Source organism: Canis lupus, chromosome 27 (assembly GCF_011100685.1).
Source record: "Canis lupus familiaris isolate Mischka breed German Shepherd chromosome 27, alternate assembly UU_Cfam_GSD_1.0, whole genome shotgun sequence".
Taxonomy (NCBI): domain Eukaryota; kingdom Metazoa; phylum Chordata; class Mammalia; order Carnivora; family Canidae; genus Canis; species Canis lupus.
Window position 1 is genome coordinate 17,795,386 of NC_049248.1, and position 18,936 is coordinate 17,814,321.

General features: G+C 36.4%; 2 protein-coding genes across 7 annotated transcripts in view; one reads left to right on the forward strand and one right to left on the reverse strand.

Annotated features, from left to right (window-relative positions):
- Positions 1–537, reverse strand: part of PLCZ1 (phospholipase C zeta 1) — an 82,814-nt gene extending 82,277 nt beyond the window's left edge. For 5 of the 6 annotated variants that reach the window (XR_005379906.1, XM_038576941.1, XM_038576940.1 and 2 more), the window contains exon 1: positions 399–537. The gene's annotated coding sequence lies outside the window, so the exon portion shown is untranslated. The other variant, XM_038576938.1, reaches the window with a different exon arrangement.
- Positions 538–564: 27 nt separating this feature from the next.
- CAPZA3 (capping actin protein of muscle Z-line subunit alpha 3) lies at positions 565–14,514 on the forward strand. The gene is made up of 2 exons (XM_038576945.1): positions 565–1,649; positions 14,272–14,514. The coding sequence occupies exon 1, from the start codon at positions 737–739 to the stop codon at positions 1,634–1,636; it is 900 nt and encodes a 299-aa protein (XP_038432873.1). The 5' UTR covers positions 565–736; the 3' UTR covers positions 1,637–1,649; positions 14,272–14,514.
- Positions 14,515–18,936: the final 4,422 nt, after the last annotated feature.

Genomic DNA, 18,936 nt, shown 5'->3' on the forward strand with positions numbered 1-18,936 from the left:
CTGTGTTCTTTGGAGATCGCTCACACTTCAATCCCACAGAAACCATACGCAAGGCTGGTCCCTGCACTTCACTGCCCTTGAACATCTCTAGCTTCTTGTTACATTTTGCCCATCTTCAAACCCTCCATGTTTATAAATGCACCATCCTCTGCTCTTTGGAATTTGTCTATCAACTGCCATCATATCTTGTTTTATTTTTACTATTTTGTTGACTCACCTCCCGCCGAAATTTTTCAACATAATGTGCTTCCAGTGGGTTTGGGGCAACTACCCTGAGGGCCTGAGAATAAATCAATGCCACTGTGTTCCCCACGGTGAAAGGGCTGCCAAACAGTTTCTAGAAACTCTGGGCTGCTTCTATAGATCCCTGGCAACATATAATGCACACAGAGACACACCACTTTTGAAGAAAGCTGTTCAGGAGGTTAAGTTCTTAAAATCTTCAAAATATGTATAGCTGTTGGCTGGGTACCACGCTGTCAGGTGACTGTCATGTTTTTCTTTGGATCTGAGCACCCATTGTGATATCATCGAAAGTTCCATGCTTCATAGAGCAAGCTTCTTTATGACTTCATCAGGAGACTCAGAGCTTGCCAGACAGCCTGTTTTCATGGTTAGACATAGTAATCTTAAGCTTGAATGTTTAACACCTTGATGGGAAAGGTGTCTCATGGAATGTTTTCTCATCCTTTGAACACTCTTAATTTCAGAAGCCTTGCTTCTGCTGCAACCAAACATGTCACTTAGTGTTCTGAGTAGGAAAGAGAAAGAAAGAGTAATTCGCAGACTGTTAATACAAGCTCCTCCAGGGGAATTTGTAAATGCTTTTGATGATCTCTGTCTGCTTATCCGTGATGAAAAACTCATGCACCATCAAGGTGAGTGTGCAGGCCACCAACACTGCCAAAAATACTCTGTACCACTCTGCATCGATGGAAATCCAGTACTCTTATCTCACCACAACGTAGTGGGTGACTACCGATTTTTTGACTATCAAAGCAAACTTTCTTTCAAATTCGACCTGCTTCAAAACCAGCTAAGAGACATCCAAAGTCACGGTATCATTCGGAATGAGACAGAATACCTGAGAAATGTTGTTCTGTGCGCCTTAAAACTGTATGTGAATGACCACTATCCAACAGGAAATTGCAACGTGCTGAGAAAATCGGTGAAAAATAAGGAGTTCTTGATAGCCTGCATTGAGGATCACAGCTATGAAACAAGAGATTGCTGGAATGGCCTTTGGAAATCTAAGTGGATTTTCCAAATAAATCCATTTCTAACCCAAGTAACAGGAAGAATTTTTGTGCAAGCTCATTTCTTCAGGGCTGTCAACCTTCATATTGAAATCTCCAAGGACCTGAAAGAAAGCTTGGAAGTAGTTAACCAAGCTCAACTGGCTTTAAATTTTGCAAGGCTTGTGGAAGAGCAAGAGAATATATTTCAAGCTGCAGTCTTAGAAGAATTACAGGAGTTATCGAACGAAGCCCTGAGAAAAATTCTACGAAGAGATCTTCCAGTGACCCGCACTCTTATTGACTGGCAAAGGATACTCTCTGACTTGAATCTGGTGATGTATCCTAAATTAGGATATGTCATTTATTCAAGAAGTGTGTTATGCAACTGGATAATATAAAGGATTGCTCCTGGTAATTGTCTTGACCTGATGTAGTTGTGTTTCTGGGAGGGGTGTTGGGATTTTCCTAAAGTTGAAAAGCCACTGGAGATGCCTATCATATGACAAATGCAAATTTAAATTAGGGAAAGGTGTAACAAATAATTTTACTCAGGGAATATTAACCAATAAGGGAAGAAAAGGATGATTTAAATGTGTTTCATGGTAGTAACCATCATAAAGCCAGAGATGTTTATTAGAACCTAAAACAACTTGATAGAATGTGGCACTCAGAAGTATTATAAAGGTGGCTAGGGTATGTATGTGGGGTGTGTGTGTGTGTGTGTGTGTGTTTGTAGGAAGGACCTTTGACTTTCATTGTACCTGGAGAAGGTATGCAGATGAAAGTCACTCTGCAAGTGATACTTCATATAATTCAATTGAGTCCTACCCCAACCCAGAGATAGTGGATTTCACCAAGTGATGTTAGTGTTGGATTTTCCATGAAACCAAAAGATATCAAAAATCTACCTCAGATGAAGAACTATTAGTAAACTTGAATCCACTGCCATCATACCTTTCCCTGTCCTCCAAGAATTGCAATTATTCAAATCTCTGGGCTTTTCTGATAACTAACATGGTCTTTGAAAAATCAACTCAAAAAGCCTGACCTCTCAAGCTTATATAGTCAGGATCTTGTGAAATCATCACTATAAACATTTATGAGTGTTTATTTCATGCCAGGCCCTGTGCTAAGTGATTTGCACATAATTTTTCATGATTAGGCTGGCACTAGTAGTAACTTCATTTTGTGTGAGAAAAAAAATCTAAGATTTCAAGTTGTTTAATTCATCTAGGCACATAGTAAGTGACAAGTGTGTCTGACTCTGCTTTTAACCTCTAGAGTAGGACTGCTCTCCATGGAGGCTTGTTTCATTAAGAATTGTGAACTCTACAGTGATTTAGGCAAGTATTTCACCCAAAAGACACTTCCATAGGAACTGAAATGGGTGGACTGCTGTTTTCTAGCCAAGACTACTATTCACTTACCTTATCACTATTCCTAGCAAGGTTACTGACCACTTGCCTCTGGTCTCAAATTCCAAATCTAAACCTCTCCAATAAGATTGCGATAGAGCAGTAGATAGGCCCCATCCCCTTATTCTGATTACTGGTAGGCAAAATACTCTGTATTTTGGATCCATGCTGTTGAGAAAATATCTTATTCTGCCTTAGAAACATTGGAGCAGACAATATTGGAATTCCTAAATCTCAAACCTTTCTACCTCAACTGGTGGTTCTTGGAGAATCTCAGGAGAATTACCTAGAACATATCTTTAAAAATACAACTTCCCAGTACCCATCTTCAGATTCGGATTTTGTAGGTTCAGAAATCTCTATTTTAGGCAATTATCAGAGATTACTCTGTTGCAAGGGATCCCAGGACCAAATTCTAAGAAATATTGGTCCAGTTATAAAGTGACATATCTTATGCTTTCTATTTACTTAATTAAAATCATTCCTTATAAAACTACTGTCAAATGAAGGTCATGTCTGCTACTTTACTGGATTCACCATGCACAGACTAACGACATACCTTCATCTGTTATAAAAGTTAAGGAAAACCTTTCTAAAGAAAAGTAGCAAAGACAATTGCTCTCATTGTACTAAAATATACCTATCTGACAGATTATTTAGCAAAAATTTAAATTGATATTATGGTTATATATGTAAGTGTTGATTTGCCAGAACATTCCAGAATAGGACTTAATGGTTTATGGAACAATCACAGAAGCATTTAGCTCCCCCTGAAACATGGGGTTTTTAAAATAATATTTATTTGTATGTCTTGATATAAAAAGTCACATGTATAAATCATAAAAAATGCTTGCGGTATAAAGCATTTTGGCCTTTCCTCCGCCCCCCCCCCATTTAATTTTACAGAATTGTTTTAAATATTAAGAATTTATGACATATAAAAAATTTTATCCAGTTCTTTTTCTATAATGTCCTATATCATAAATATAGTCCCATGTCATTAAAATTCCTTGAGCACATAATTTTAATTATTTACATGATATTCATACTGTTCATGCACCATAACAAGACAACTATTTCTCTATTCATACATAATTTAAATTTTTAGCATTTTATATATGTTATTAATTGGGCCATTGTGAACATTTCTATGCATAAAGCTATGCCACGTTGTGGATTATGTCCCTTAAGATAAATTCTCTAAAATTGCATATTGAAAAGATATGAACATATTAATGATTTCAATACATATTGCCAAGTTGCTTTCCAGAAAAATTTAACAATTTATAATCCCATCATAAGAGAATATCTAGCTCACATCAAATGTTTTCTTTGATAGGCAACAGACCTTAAAAGAATATAAATGAATTAAAAAGGTGTTCACTAACTTATGGTATATTATACCAAAAACTGCCCTACACTGATTTTATTTGGTAGTGATTTTCTTTGTGTGGAGCTGGCATAGCCAGAAAAATTTACTACTACTCCTCTCTGTACCTTTATCACACATGTATACACACACACAAACACACAAATATACTAAAACCTATACTTAAACCCTATACTTAAACCTACTCTCTAGCAGTATACATATATACACACACATGACCAGGCATATACACACATAGACAAAAAATGCTTCAGATCCTGAGGACTCAATGCATCATTTTTTAATATTCCAGTGTTTTCTCCTCCCCATCCCTCCCAACTGGAATATAAGCTCCTTAAGAATGGGGACCTTGTCTATCTCAAGGGTCTGGCCCATTACTGACTGTTATTTGGTAGTCACTCAATGAATGAATGAATGAATAAACAAATGAATAAGGGTAACAAAAACATGAAACATGCTAAGTTTAGTTGGCCTTAAGATTTTGTAAGACATCAATTCTTGCTGTCCCTTTAGGAACTGAATATTCCTTTGCAGACTTCCCCCAAGCTGATGTTTGACCCTTCCTTCTAAGGCAAGTGATTGCATTCTGAAGCTGCCATTGGCTGCCTACGACTCTGATGAAAACTTTTGCTCGTCTCCAACAAGTTTAAGAAAATCAAATTATAAAAAAAAAGAAAATCAAATTCTTTAAAAGTCATGTATCTTTCAATTTTACATGATCCTCTGTCAAAGATCTTTGTGCCCTTCCTCTTAGGGGTCTGGTCCAGAGAGCTACCCAATGGATATATTGGCTACATCATGTTCTATTCAAACAGAGATTCAGGAGGGGCACTGATCCTTCAAATCCACCCCAACCACCCCCCCAACCTCCCCACCCCATCAGACTGAGTCCCTGCTATTCTGGGACGTGCCCTAGACTTAGGCATGCATTGAGACTAAAGCAGACTTCAGTTTTATTTTTTTGTTGGGACTTTGATCACAGTATACAAAACCCAGCAACTCCTTTCTACTTATCATTCAGATCTTCAGTAATCAAATAGAGTTCCTTCTGGGTGCTGCATATTTATGAAGGTCCCATAGTTGATTAGAGTTTAGTGGATCAATATGAAAAGTACTTTCAGGTGCTTGGGTGACTCAGTCAAGTGTCTGCCTTTGGCTCAGGTCATGACCTTGGGGTCCTGGGATGGAGCCCTGAGTCGGACTCCCTGCTCAGCCTGCTTCTCCCTCTCCTCCTGCCCAACCCCTTGTGCTCTTTCCCTCTCTCTTCTCTCAAATAAATAAAATCTTTAATTAAAAGAAAAAAAGGAAAGGAAAGTACTCTCAGGTCACTGCCACCCAACCAATTTTTTATTTATCTCACCTTCTCTTCAAACTCCTCATCATGACACATCTCAGATCCTGACCCTTTTACTTGGATAATTTCAGCAGTTTCTTATGCTATCGTACCATTGTTAAGGAATGGGTTCTTAGTCTACTACTTCCTATATTCTAGTGAAAACTATCTCAACTCCACATCAGTCTCTAGCCTCCCTTCTGATAAGCAGTCAACTTAGTCTTTTCTATTAATCCCTATAGCCTTCTTGACATGCTTTTGAATTTCTCTATTCTGCTTAAGCTCTGCTTCTCCATCATTCCTCTGCTTACTAGATGGCTCTGTCCCTTTACTAAGAAGACATGTGGTTTCAAAAAGAGCTTATACAGCTTCCTTTCTCTACTCTTAAAAATATACTTATTTTCTTCTCCTTCCAAGTAGTTTCCAGAGTGTACATTCCTTTCTTTTTTTTAAAGATTTCATTTATTTATTCATGAGAGACACAGAGAGAGAGAGAGGCAGGGACACAGACAGAGGGAGAAGCAGGCTCCATGCAGGGAGCCCAATGTGGGACCCGATGTGGGACCCAATCCCAGGACTCCAGGATCACACCCTGAGCTGAAGGCAGAGGCTTAACCGCTGAGCCACCCAGGCATCCCTATACATTCCTTCCTAAGACTAACTCTTCTCCTGTAGATGTGATCCTAAATCCTTGATCTTTGGTTATCCAGGCTCTTAATTCTTGAGCTACCTTTTTGGTTCTTAGTTCCTCAATCTCCCCATCCCATCATGGCTCCTCTCTTCCACCAGCAAGCAGACTCAGTTCCAACTAGCCTAAAAAATTTTCCCTAAAAGTTTCTCAGATCCCTTCACAATGAAACTTGTCAAAAGATTATCCTACTCTTTTTTTCTGCATCCTTACCACTTAAGGAATGGATTTAATTAAGAGATTGCTATGCTCTAGGCATTCTACCGGCAATTTCATCTGCCTCATTGATTCCTTATAAGAATCATACAAGTGGGAATTATTTTTTACAGCTTAGAAAACTAAGAATGTTCTTAAGTAGCTTTGCCAAATTGACACAGCTGGTAAGGGACAGAACTGGGATTCCAAATCAGGTCTGTCACACTTCAAAACTCCTGCTCTTTATACCATATCATGCTGCCCTAACTCTGCACTTTCTGGCTGCCAGGCTAATAGTCTAAGAAAAAGCCATTCTCAAAAGTTTTCAATATCATAATTGTTTATTCCAATTGCCTCTTGTCAGTTATCACCATGGGAGCATGACTATTTCTTCATCCAGAAAAACATTTAATTCCTCAGTTGTACTTGCATTTTAGTCTCCCCCTCCTCTAATTCCTTTCATTTCTCCTCTTCTACTGTACCCCACAAACACAAGCAATTCTCCAGACTTTAGTTTTCCATTCTCTTCTTTTCACATTATCACCTTCAATCAATAAGATCTTGAGCAACCAGCCCATTCTTCACAATATGTATCACAATATTCATCAAGTACAACAGGACTGGAGAAAACTCCAGTACTCACAATCCATGGCCTATTACTAAGTAGTTCTTCCAAACAGTGTTTTTAATAGCATATGGATCTTTTTTTCCCTTCCCTCTTGGCTTCAAAACTCGTTGCTCATTTTTGTCACTAAGCACTGCATTTATTGTGAAAGCCAACCTTGACCACACTCTGCCAGAATGGCTTTGCATAAACATATCTCCCAGTTTTACTTTGACCTCCAAGAATATCCCATGTTGGCACTGTTTCTCCTCTATGTTTCTCCTCGGTCCATTCCCTCTGCCCTTCCCATCCCACATCCATCCAATCCCAGTTTGCCTATGCTCTATAAATGAAAACAAGGCATCTACTAAATAATAATACAGATAACTCTAATCAACCTGACTTTGGGCTTCATTTCCAATTTTATCTACAAGTCCTACCTTATAGTGTCAAAATCATTGTTTCTTTCCTCTCCTCTCTCTTTCCTGCTCCTCTCTCCTTCAAGAAACAAATCATTGTTTCTTTCCTGCTCCTCTCTTTTTCCTGCTCTCAGCAGCACTATCTTGCCAATAACTCAAGGTCAAAATTTCAGGCATTCTTAACTTCTTTACTATTTCCTAAAATTTAATTAGTCATTGAATCTTTTTATGTCCATCCCTGAAAGTACTTTTCTTATTTATTCCCTCTCTCAATCCATAATCTCTCTTATTTCACACTTATCAAGTTTTCTAATAGGTTTGCCTTCTTTTCTTTTCTTTTTTTTTATCTCCAATCTATTCTATGAAGTTCTGCCAAATTAATTTTCATAAACCTCAACTGATTACTCACAGTTGTTACTTACAATATTCATCAAACACCATTAAAAGATACCTATTAACTAGGGGATATATTTCATTTTCTGGCTTAGGGTTCCAAGGTTCTCATGATCTAAGTGCCCCTTTCTCTTCCATGGACCTTGTATGGCTAAGCTGGACTTAACCACTTCTTCCAAGAACCCTCTCTTAGAAGCTTCACCAGAAGTAGTCGCTACATTTCCTAAATGTGAACACATTTTATCTAATTCTGCCTTGGTACTTGTCTACTCTAAATTTAATATCAGATGTGTTTGTTCTGCTTTTCTTAATAGACTAAAAGGAGAGATTTTTGTTTCTTTTATATACAGTGCAGTAGAAATCTATGAAACTTTGAATCAGAATATCTAAGTCTTGATTTTACCAATTATTACTTTTGTGACATCAAATAATGTCACAAAATAAATAAAATAATAAATAAAATACATGACTTCTTTGATAGTTGTTCCATTTGCTAAGTGAAAGTTGAATGCATCCTTAGCATTATGTTTTACACCTACTGTGTGGGCAATAAATGATTGGCGAAAAAATAAATGTTCAAGAAAAGAAAGAGCATCAATCCCACCAAACTCTCCACCTTTTAGAAACTGTAATTTATAAAAGCCTTTGAGTTGGAAGTATAGTTTTGCATTTGAAAGATCTTTCATAGTGTCTGGCACATGATAAGAATACAATTCCCATACTATGTTTCCCTGATAATTCATTATTGATGTTATATTATATGCCATATGCCATGTGGACACAGATACCTTAAGGAGGCCCCAGGGACTAGATTTGCTTTACAAATTTAACCAGTGCGTGCCCCAACAAAAAACAGATGACAAATACAAACTGGATTGTTCAAAGAAAATATGGTGAAGGGATTGTCCACACAGATAAGGGAATATAGAGGAAAGCAAAATAACATTAAAGCCATTCACAGGGACCCCTGGGTGGCTCAGCGGTTGAGCATCTGCCTTCAGGTCAGGTCATGATCCTGGAGTCCTAGGATTGAGTTCTGCCACAGAGTCCCCATGGGGAGCCTGCTTCTCCCTCTGCCTATATCTCTGATTCTCACTCTGTGTCTCTCATGAATAAATAAAGAAAATCTTTTTAAAAATAAAATAAATAAAGCCATTCACATATTTAGGGGAAAGTTAGGAAATGCCCACTAACCTGGAGGGAAGGGTCAATATAATGAGCCACAAGAAGGAGGGCTGTAACCATCTGTGAAGGGACATTGCCAGAGTGAGGAGGCCTCTAAGAAAGAGACATCTCAGGAAGAGACCCCTCAAGAAGGGAAGAAGGGTATAAGTGCCCTCCTTTTTTTTTTTTTTTTACCTCCAGCTTCTGTCAGAGCTCCCCATTGTCAAAACTGATCAAAAGCCAGAGGACAAGGGACTCTGTTAATATGGACCATGTATATCAGCCTCCTAAAACCAATAGTAGAACAGGGAAGGAAAGAAGATAGATTTAGATGAAGGATACCGGACACACATTCATTTATCTGAATGTGATTTCTGACACTTTATAGGGCTTTTATTTTAATAAGATGAACATCTGGCATTTACTAAGTATATTTTGTCCTTTTGTTCATTTAGAAATGCCATTAGTTTAAATAAATAAATATATTTTATAGAGCTACATAAAAGATGTGTTTGGAAGGATTTCAAGTAATTTTTCTGAATATTTTAGTCCATTTTAACTGCCTTGAAAAGAACAACCAGGTTATAAATGCAACAGCTTTCCTGAATTAACTTTATTGCATAAATATAATGCTTATCATACTCTTCTTATCTCCCTAGTCACTTTTTATTCTCATTTTAGAATATGTAAAGTGCCCTCACTCTGCAAGCACCATGTTCATGTTCCAAACTCATACAAATAAAAAAGAATTTATTGTCTGAATAGGATTTACTAATTGGACAGATTTATTTTTTCATTCCTTAGGAATGTGATCTGTGACCCTAATAGCATGCAAATGCAGCCCTCAGTTCAGAGACAGTCAAAGCCTGAGATGGAAGAAAGAGAAAATTCCATAAGCATTATATGTGTTTTTACCAGAGATACCCGAACAGTATCGTAATGTTTTTTAATGAGTATCTCTCATGTTCACTTCAGGACTTCTTTCGCCACCTCATCTTTGGATCAACAATCTTCAATCAACAGCTCAAAATCTTGTGGATTTTTAAAAAATATAGGATTTATAAAACATAAAGGAAAATCAGGGTTCTTTTGCAAAGTTATTATCAGAGCATAACAAATACCTAAAGTTTAAGAAGGGCTTATAGTGTTTTTCTGGAATTAAATCAGCTATGTCTCCACTGGTGATCATATGTCAGACTGATCTGTTCAGATTTCTAGAAATACTTGAGGAGTAGGAGTAACCTGATCTCTAACGGCTAGACCTCAAGAAATAGAAAAGGAAAATTTGGTGACAGTGGCTTTTTATGATTATGTGGTACCATTCAGTACTTTTTTTGGAACTGAATTGACTCCCAGCACACATCTATTTATGAAGAATTTATGGAAATTTTGAGTTAACCTGCATTAACTTACTTAGGTTGGGCCAAGATACACTTGTAACCCACTTGCCAACATTCACTGTGTTTGTTTTACCTGAGAACACCTCACATCAAACACTTCAAGACCTAGTAGAACAATCTGACATTGCTACCAACCCACTCATACATGAGTTGCAGCTTCCTCCTAAGGGATAGGAATCCCAGGAGCCTCCCTTATGCTACCACAAATTTATTTAGCTCACTCCCAAAATTCTTTTCAAAATATTTTCAATATAACTAACTCTGCTTCCCTTTTAACTTCTTATTAATCAATTTCTCCTTTTAAATTAATTTTCAAAAATAATTTTTTATAAATATGCTCTGAGGAAAAGGATTCTATCTTATTTACTTTGGTGATCCCATTACTGAGTCTGGAGCATAATGAGTGTTTGGTAGATATTTGTTGAATATGAAATGAAGAGTTAGATGGATAACTGCATTAAAGGAAAAAATTAAATCTACTACAGTTTCTTTTACCTTTTTCTTTTGTTTTCATTTTTTTCTTGTTATTTATCTTATTACATTTTATTCTTTTATTTTTTTCAATTCTAGTATAATTAACATAGAGTATTATATTAGTTTCAGGCAATGATTCAACAATCCTACTACCATTCCCTTTAAATGGATACTTTTTCCACTAAACATTTTAATTTCTAAAGCATTAAGAGGTGAATGCTAATTTGAGAATGTAAGCACAAAAGATGTCCTAATGTTTAATGTCCATTCCATGGACAAACAAGTTCAAAATGCTATATGTGCTCCTACTTGGATTCTCAAAGTACATTAGCACATTAAAGGCTTTGAGACAGTATATTACTTAAAAAAAATAATTTAGTTGAGCGTTACCTGGAAGTCATCTGTGATTCTTCCCTTTTCTCCTCACCACTCACATCTAATCTATCTGTAAGGTCTGTGAGTTTGACCTCCAAAAGAATATCTGCCCACCTCCCTCCATCACTGTTGCCATCGCTCCAGTCCAGGGCACATCCTTTCACCAAAGAGCACTGCAATGTCCTCCTAATTGATGTCACTGCTTCCACTTTTAGTTTCTCAAAACCATTTCAACAAAGTAGCCAAAATAAGCTTAAAAAATTTTTTAACCATCTGCTTACTGAAGCATGCCAACATGTTTAATGTTCTTAAAATCTAATCTTAAGTATATTGGCTTATAGGGTCTTAGGGCCTCTGGCCTAAGCCTCACACTCAAACTGATCAACCACCAACCCTGACTACTCTTAAATCCACTTAGACTTTCTTTTATGCCTTTTCCTTACTGGCATGAGGGCCTTTATACTTTTAAAGTTTCCTCTCCCTGAAAACTTACACTCTTCAGCTCTTCTCATTACCAGTTACTCTTCAGCCTTCAAGTCTCAGCTCAAACACTCTTTGTTTCTTTCTTTTCTTAATTGAAGTACAGTTAACACACAATGTTACTTTAGGTTCAGGTGTACAACAAAGTGATTCAACAAGTCTTTGCATCATGCTATGCTCACCACAAGCACAGCTACCATCTGTCACCATACAACCTGTTACAATACCCACCACATCGCCAACTGTTATTTCCTTCATAGCACTCACCATCATTTGAACTTTTAAAAATTCTGACCTTCTATCCTGGAATACAAACCCCATAAAGGCAACAACCTTGTTTTTCTTGCTCACTGAATATCCTTGGAACCTAAATAATGCCCAGCACATGAGAGGGAATAAGTATTTGCTGAACAAATATGTTTGTGCATGGGACCCTCTTTCAAGTAAAACTTACTAATGTTCCACACAACGCATTTTGGGAAAGTCAAATGTAGGCTGTCAAGTTACCATTTTACATAAGAAGTCTGTGTATAGCTACAGAGAATTAAGATTTCTATCCACATACAAAAGCTTTTTAATTCTGATGTAGAAATACAACACATGTGCTCAAAAATCCGTTATACAGTATATGTCAAGACAATTAGGTGACAGTATACATCTACTGTGTTAATATATTTTCATTAGCCATTATATGTTTTACTTTCTATAAAGAATTCTCCTTTTCTTTGAATATTTCTTTACAGTTGATTCCATCCTTGTCTTGAAAAACTCATGTTCAAGTCTTCTTCAAGCCCTTAAAAAGCTTGGAAATAGTTTGAAGAACTTCATAGTTTCTTTATTGTTTTGGTTTTGGTGTTGACTAAGACAACCATCATACAGCTTTATTTTTTCATTCCTTGATTGGGAAATTGAAATGAGGCCCTAAGAATTTGTGTACTTTTTTTTCAAATTAACGCATTAGTCCTGGTCCAGTTTATAGTCACATTTTGTTCTAGTTTCTCTATGATTCCTAAATCCACAAAGCAAAATTAAAAAGAGTATATATTAGAGGCTGGACCCAAACGATGAGCTTAAGCAGCACCTAACCTCAGGAAGGATGTTTGGTAAGACCCACTCCCACCTCCATTGGAATGGAGCAGTCTTATTATTTGTTCATTCTGACAGAAGTGGGACTAGAGGACAATTTTATTTCCCCTTTACCTTCTAATAATTGGAAGGGATTTGTCCTAACAAAGAAAGTCTTAACAACTCCATTGCCGTTTACATGGCCAATCTCCTTACAAGTGGATGGTATCAAAAAAGGAAATAATCTACAATCTCCTACTAAGTCAAATTAACACTAATGCTCATAACTTTTAACAGGTCTTTTAACATTATCTTCATGTGGTTGATGAATGGCACAATTATACAGACCTTAAGTGGGAACCTAAAATGGAGAGAAGTAAATCTTATCTTTCTTCTGATAACATGCACACAGTTTGACACAAGAAGTGAACTGGAAGAAGACAGCAATCCTAACAGAAAAATGGGCAAAGTAAATAGGTAATTTACAGAGTAGGCAATCCAAAACGCCTCTGACAAGAGCACATGCAAATTAAGCAACCATTAGTTTCATGTTACACTTATTTAAAAAGGCAAAAAATAGACACTAGTTTAAGTAAGTTATGATAAAGATGTGCATTTGTGTACACATACATGTGTGCATATATGTGTGTAAGTACATGTGTATGTGTGCATGTGCATGTGTAGGAATTTTCATGTGACACTGATGGGAGGTTAAGCAAAAGCTGCTGTTCTTTAAGAGCAATCTGCCACTATTTAGTCAAATGAAACATATGCATAACCTATGACTTAGCAATTCCTTAGTACTTCCTTCCAAAATTCTTACACTCGTCTGAAAGGAAACATGTACAAGGATGTTCATTGCAGCATTGTTTGTGGTGGCAGGAAGTTCATAGCAATTTAGAAGTCCACCACCAATGAATTAAAGGGTAAAGGTGTAACAGCATACCAAGGAGTACCATGGACAGCTGGAAATAACAGAACAAATGTACATAGAAGAGTAGGAGTGGATCTTAAAAACATGCTGTTGGATAACAAAGAGTAAGACACAATGTCTATCACAATAACAATTGCATAAATTAAAAATAGATGTTCAGAAGTAAAACACATTTTTCAAGAACACACTTAAAAAAAAACCCACATCGAGTGTATTAGAATGATTTCCAACACAGGACAGATAAAAAGCAATGGGGAATAAAATCAATAGATAACATGGGTTAATTAAAACAAAACAAAACAAAAACAAAAGAAAAGAACCAAGGAAATAAATGAAAAAACAATAAACCATAAGGAAACAACTAAAGCACAAAAAGAGGAAAGTGAAGAGAAAATAAACAGAAGTAAAAACACTTTCACTCATCTAGAAGCAGCATGAAAACGTTAAGCCCCCAAAGATGAACTGAAATATCCTCCAGTAGTGCCCCCATCTCCCCTTACTCCTCCGGGGTTAAAAGGCACTGCGCTTCATTGCCAGCTCATGTCATCATGAAAGATGAGCAGTAGTAAGACTGGAGCTGAGAAATGGGTGAGGCTGTGCTCTGCATCAAGGCAGCAGTGCCCCTCATGTGTCTGAGGTTGAGCTCCTCGTGATAAGAACAAAGTGAAACTGGCAATGAACTCTATCTCTGGTTTTGCGTCTAGATGATTGGAAGGTGAGTTTGGCTTCGTAGCTGCCAAACTGGCACTAAGGCATTGTTCAGAAGAGAGCAAGAGTACAGGATTCGTGCCCGGCATAGAGTTCCCACCAGGAAATTGGAAAGTCAGTGTATTTCTTACCAGCTCAGAAGGTTATGAAAGTCTGACCACAAAAATATAGCATGACTTTCCTGTGACTTGCACAAAATTGTAACAAATTTCTGTTTAATAAAACTGCTTTACAAAGTACATAAATTACCTGCTTCTCTGGTTTCTCACGTTCTGATCCTCAATAGTATTCATTTCTATCTTGTTGCCTCACCTATTTCCTGATGGTGAAGAAAATTTGCAGAAAGAAGTTGCTGAACTATTCACTTTTAAATTTTTACTTATTATAGTTCAATGAGTATGTCAGAAAAAGCAAAACCACAAAGTTAAAATCCATTTATCTTTAAGCAGAGTGTTGCATTCAGAGGAATTTAGCTGTAAAATTATTAGTGATATTTTTCCGGGAAATGACAGTATAACAGAAAATGAGTTGACACTTTTCAAATAGGTATTGCAGACGCTTGGTGCCCTTCCACACAATCCCATGTATTCTCGGGATGCCCTGGAGTTTCTGGCACAAAGAACAGACAGTGCAAGACTTGATATTAGACAGTCAATTTACAACTACCCCAAGATATGTGATTCTGGGGAATACAGTGCATTTCCAAAGTAATTACCGTACAGTAGAAAATATTATGGGAATCCCTATAGCTAAGCTTAAAATATATATGTTAACATTTTAAACATATTACTAAAATGTGTCTCTTGCACACTAAAGCCAAAAGGTGTTTGGAATGACTACAGTTGAGAAAGTATCTTATGGAGTCAATAGAATGCAAGAGATTCTCTTCCAACCCGTCTGCCATGGCCATCTATCAAATCCAGAGTTAGAAATATATGTATGTTATCCACCAAGTAAAACTATTCCCCTCTTCTGCATTCCCCCCTTATTAGCCTCTCTTGGGAAAGCAACCATGGAGAAGACTCACACGATGCCAACATTAAACTCTTTCCAAAGATCTACAGAACATGGGAATATCTAAATCAAGATGAATTCATCTACTGTTGGTGAAACAAAATATAAACCATTGTTTATAAAGCATTGGATTTATGACATATATTTAATTTAGTTTTCATCAATTTATTCTACAAGTCATTGTTCTGAAAATACTACTGTACCAGGACCTGTGGAATTAGATAGGTAACATGAGTGATGATCGTTGTTCTCCAAAATCTTGAAGGTGCAATGCTGAGGAAACAGGAATAATTGTATGTTATATAATTAGTGTCCTTATAGAGAATGATAGCTATTAGTATTTAATGGCGAAACTTCAAGTTTTCCACCATTTGGAGATGATAATTTTAACAGAGATTGTTATTGAGAAATTGATACCTTTGCTCTTTGCTCTTATAGACCCAAACAATAAAAAGAATGAAAAAGTAATATTTTTTTATGAGACAGAGTTTTGAATTCTGGAATCCCTTGTCCTAAAAGTAACAGGGTTTTTTGGGTTGTTTTTGTTTTTTTTTTTTTTTTTTTTTCTGATTCAGATCTAGAGAAAGTGAATTAAGTTGGTTTATCCCCAAGTGGCAAGAGATGGTAGGTTTTGTATTTTGAAGGTAGAGACAAGTGAGGCTAAATGAAAGTCTGGCAGAAATATACTATTTCCCACACATGGCAAGAAGTGTCAGGAACACTGGCAGGGTTGCTTATGCAAACAAAGGAGGAATTACTCCCAGCACCAACTATGTGATTGAAATTGGACATCCTACTTTTCTTGTATTTGGGTGTCAAGAATCCATTTCTATCCATTTCATGAAAATAAGGTCTAACGTATAAGAAATATGAATTCGAAAAGACCTTTCCAATGAATTATTCTCTGATCTGCTGAACAGCTTATTTTCTATTTTTCAGTCTTAGGAAAAGCAAGAATATTCCCTCATTCAGTTATATTTATTAAGCCTATTCTTCATACAAACCCTGTGTTAGGCACAGGAAACACAAGAAAAAATAGGATACTTTTCTTGTTTCTGAGTAGGTCCCAACTGAGTCAGAGGTACTGGCATTTAAAGAACTAAGTAAATAATAAACAGAATCATAAACTATGCACTGGGAGAGAACAGATGAGAGTAGCAAATTTTCCCTGGGGAAGTGAAGGAAGGCTTGGATTGTGGATGCTGCCACCACCCCAACCAGGGCACACAACACCCCCACACCAGAATTGGAGCATGGACAGACGCCAGGAGACCCCACCTCCGAGCCTATCCTCCTCGCACTAATTCAGGACAACTCTGCATCCTTATACACAGTCTGTGAGCCAGATTTGCTTTGCTGAACCCTGTTCCAACCAAAACTGCTTCCTTGCCTGCTTCCCACAGTTGATTCCAAAGAGACTTCCCAGTGAACATCCTGCAAGCAAACCTTTGTCTCAGTTTGCTTTCTGGAAAGCCTATGATGATTTGACAAAGGAAGTGATTGAGACTCAAATGTTTACCAAGAGTTTGCTAGACAAAGGTGGTGACAATATAGATTTTACCTAAGCTATTTTTCTGTGGTCCTAGAACATAAAGATGGTTCATCCTCCCAACTTTTTGTTTTCCAAACCCCTCACCCTGTTGTATTCCAGGAAAGGGCTTACTACAAAGAACCACATTTTCAAGCTTGACTTAGAAAACACTCTTCCTTCTCCTGACTCCCATAAGTGTATCAGATGATTCCCTTATTTATACAGAACAAGGCCAAACACCTACCCTCAAAATTCTCATTTTTGTCTCCTAAATTATTGGCTAAACTCTTTGTAACCTCAAAGCTAGACTGACAAAAAATAAACTTTGCTTCTTCATCTGACTGACTTCTTTTTATTACAAAGACCAATCCCACCTATAAAATTACTCCACCTGTAACTTTTCTATTCTCCGCAAAATCTAAGGCAAAACCACTCTGCCGAGACCTGATCCTCATATCTGGGGTGTTTTCCTTTTGCAATATTCTAAAGTCAATCTTCCTACATGTCTGGGTTTCTCGCCTTTGACACTGAGATGACAGCAGGCACAAGAAACATAATGAACAAAGGCACCAAAGTATGAAAGGACCTGGTATTGTCCAAGAGACACTGGGAATTTGAGGTGGCAGGAATGTAGATTTGTGGTCAGGGCCAGGGTGAATAGCAATCAGCTAGGATAGACTGAAGCCCTTGCATGTTAAACCAAGCATTTCATCCTTAATGTGGGAATTCCAAAGGCCTTTTTACAGTCCTTCCTGAAGGTAAACGGTTTTGGTCACTAGCCAGGGGAGAATAGTTCCTGAAAAGACCAAAAGGCTTTAGAAGTCGTCATCAAGGGAGCATGTCATTAAGAAAACAAGGTCTTCAGCTCACAAATCTTTAAAATCCTCAAGAGTTTTGTAAAACTATTATCCACCTGTATATTTAGAAGTTACACTCATGACTTTTTATAAAAAGTTTAAACAGTTGCATGTAATTTCAAATATATTGTAAATATTGAGATTTTGAAAGAAAATCTTTATATCAAGTTTTTTAAAGTATTTAGTAGAATCTAAATACTCTGGATTTATCTAAAAGGTAAGTGAACAAACACTCGGCTAATTTTATATAGTTTCTTTATCTTTTTGAACTTTCACATTTCATTTCACCAACATATTTTATACTAATGTAATATATTTTTATGCTAGAAAGGCTTTTACTTGAAGTCTTTTACATCAGGAAGTATAATATATCTTTCCTACAAAAATATGTATATAATTTTTCCTGTGCCCATGGACTCTATAAGTTTCTTTAATTTCTTCTATAAATAATTATTCAAAAGCATAAATATATTACAAATGAATGATTAATTTTTAAAGAAAAAAATAAAATTTATTGGAAATTCACCTCATAATGATATGGATCAAGCTAATTTATCTCCAATTAGTTTATATATCTATGAATGAATATTACTTATTGCTAGAAAGAGAGAGAGTTCAGCACAAAATCTATTTTTATTTCATAAATATAAGCAATGAGCAAACAATCAGATAAATAATAGGTGTGAAAGAGTTTTTTTCTAACAATGAACAATATCACTCTGTTCTTTAAGCTGTTCTGAATTTTATAGCAAAATCACACAATAATCTATTATCAAAAAATATTTTAATACTGTATCAATTCATAACTTGTCAAGTAGCCCTTCTGTTATTTTAAAAGCAAAGAATTCAAAACCAACTTATTTACAAGGACTTTATTGTAGGCACTGAAGCTCTCAGTTTTCTTGGAGGAACACAGAGGCTTTACTAAGACTCATCCAATGACTAACCTTACGTTGTAACTCTTTCACTTAAAGGTATTTTATTAATTCAATATACTCACATAGGGAGAGGAAAAATGAAATATTAAATTCAATACATCTTTGTTAGTGCAACAATCTTTTTCAACAGTATTATTCTATCAAAGTCTGGGAGCTACAGAGTTAACTCACTTCATTAATGGAAAATGTCTAGCATACAACCTAATTAGCAAAACAAGCCCTCCTTGTCAAACCAATCAGCCAAATCAGGAAAAAAAATATCTGAGTTCAAGTTTTCACTTCCAATAAAAGTGTTATTACATATTTTTTAGAAATACAAAA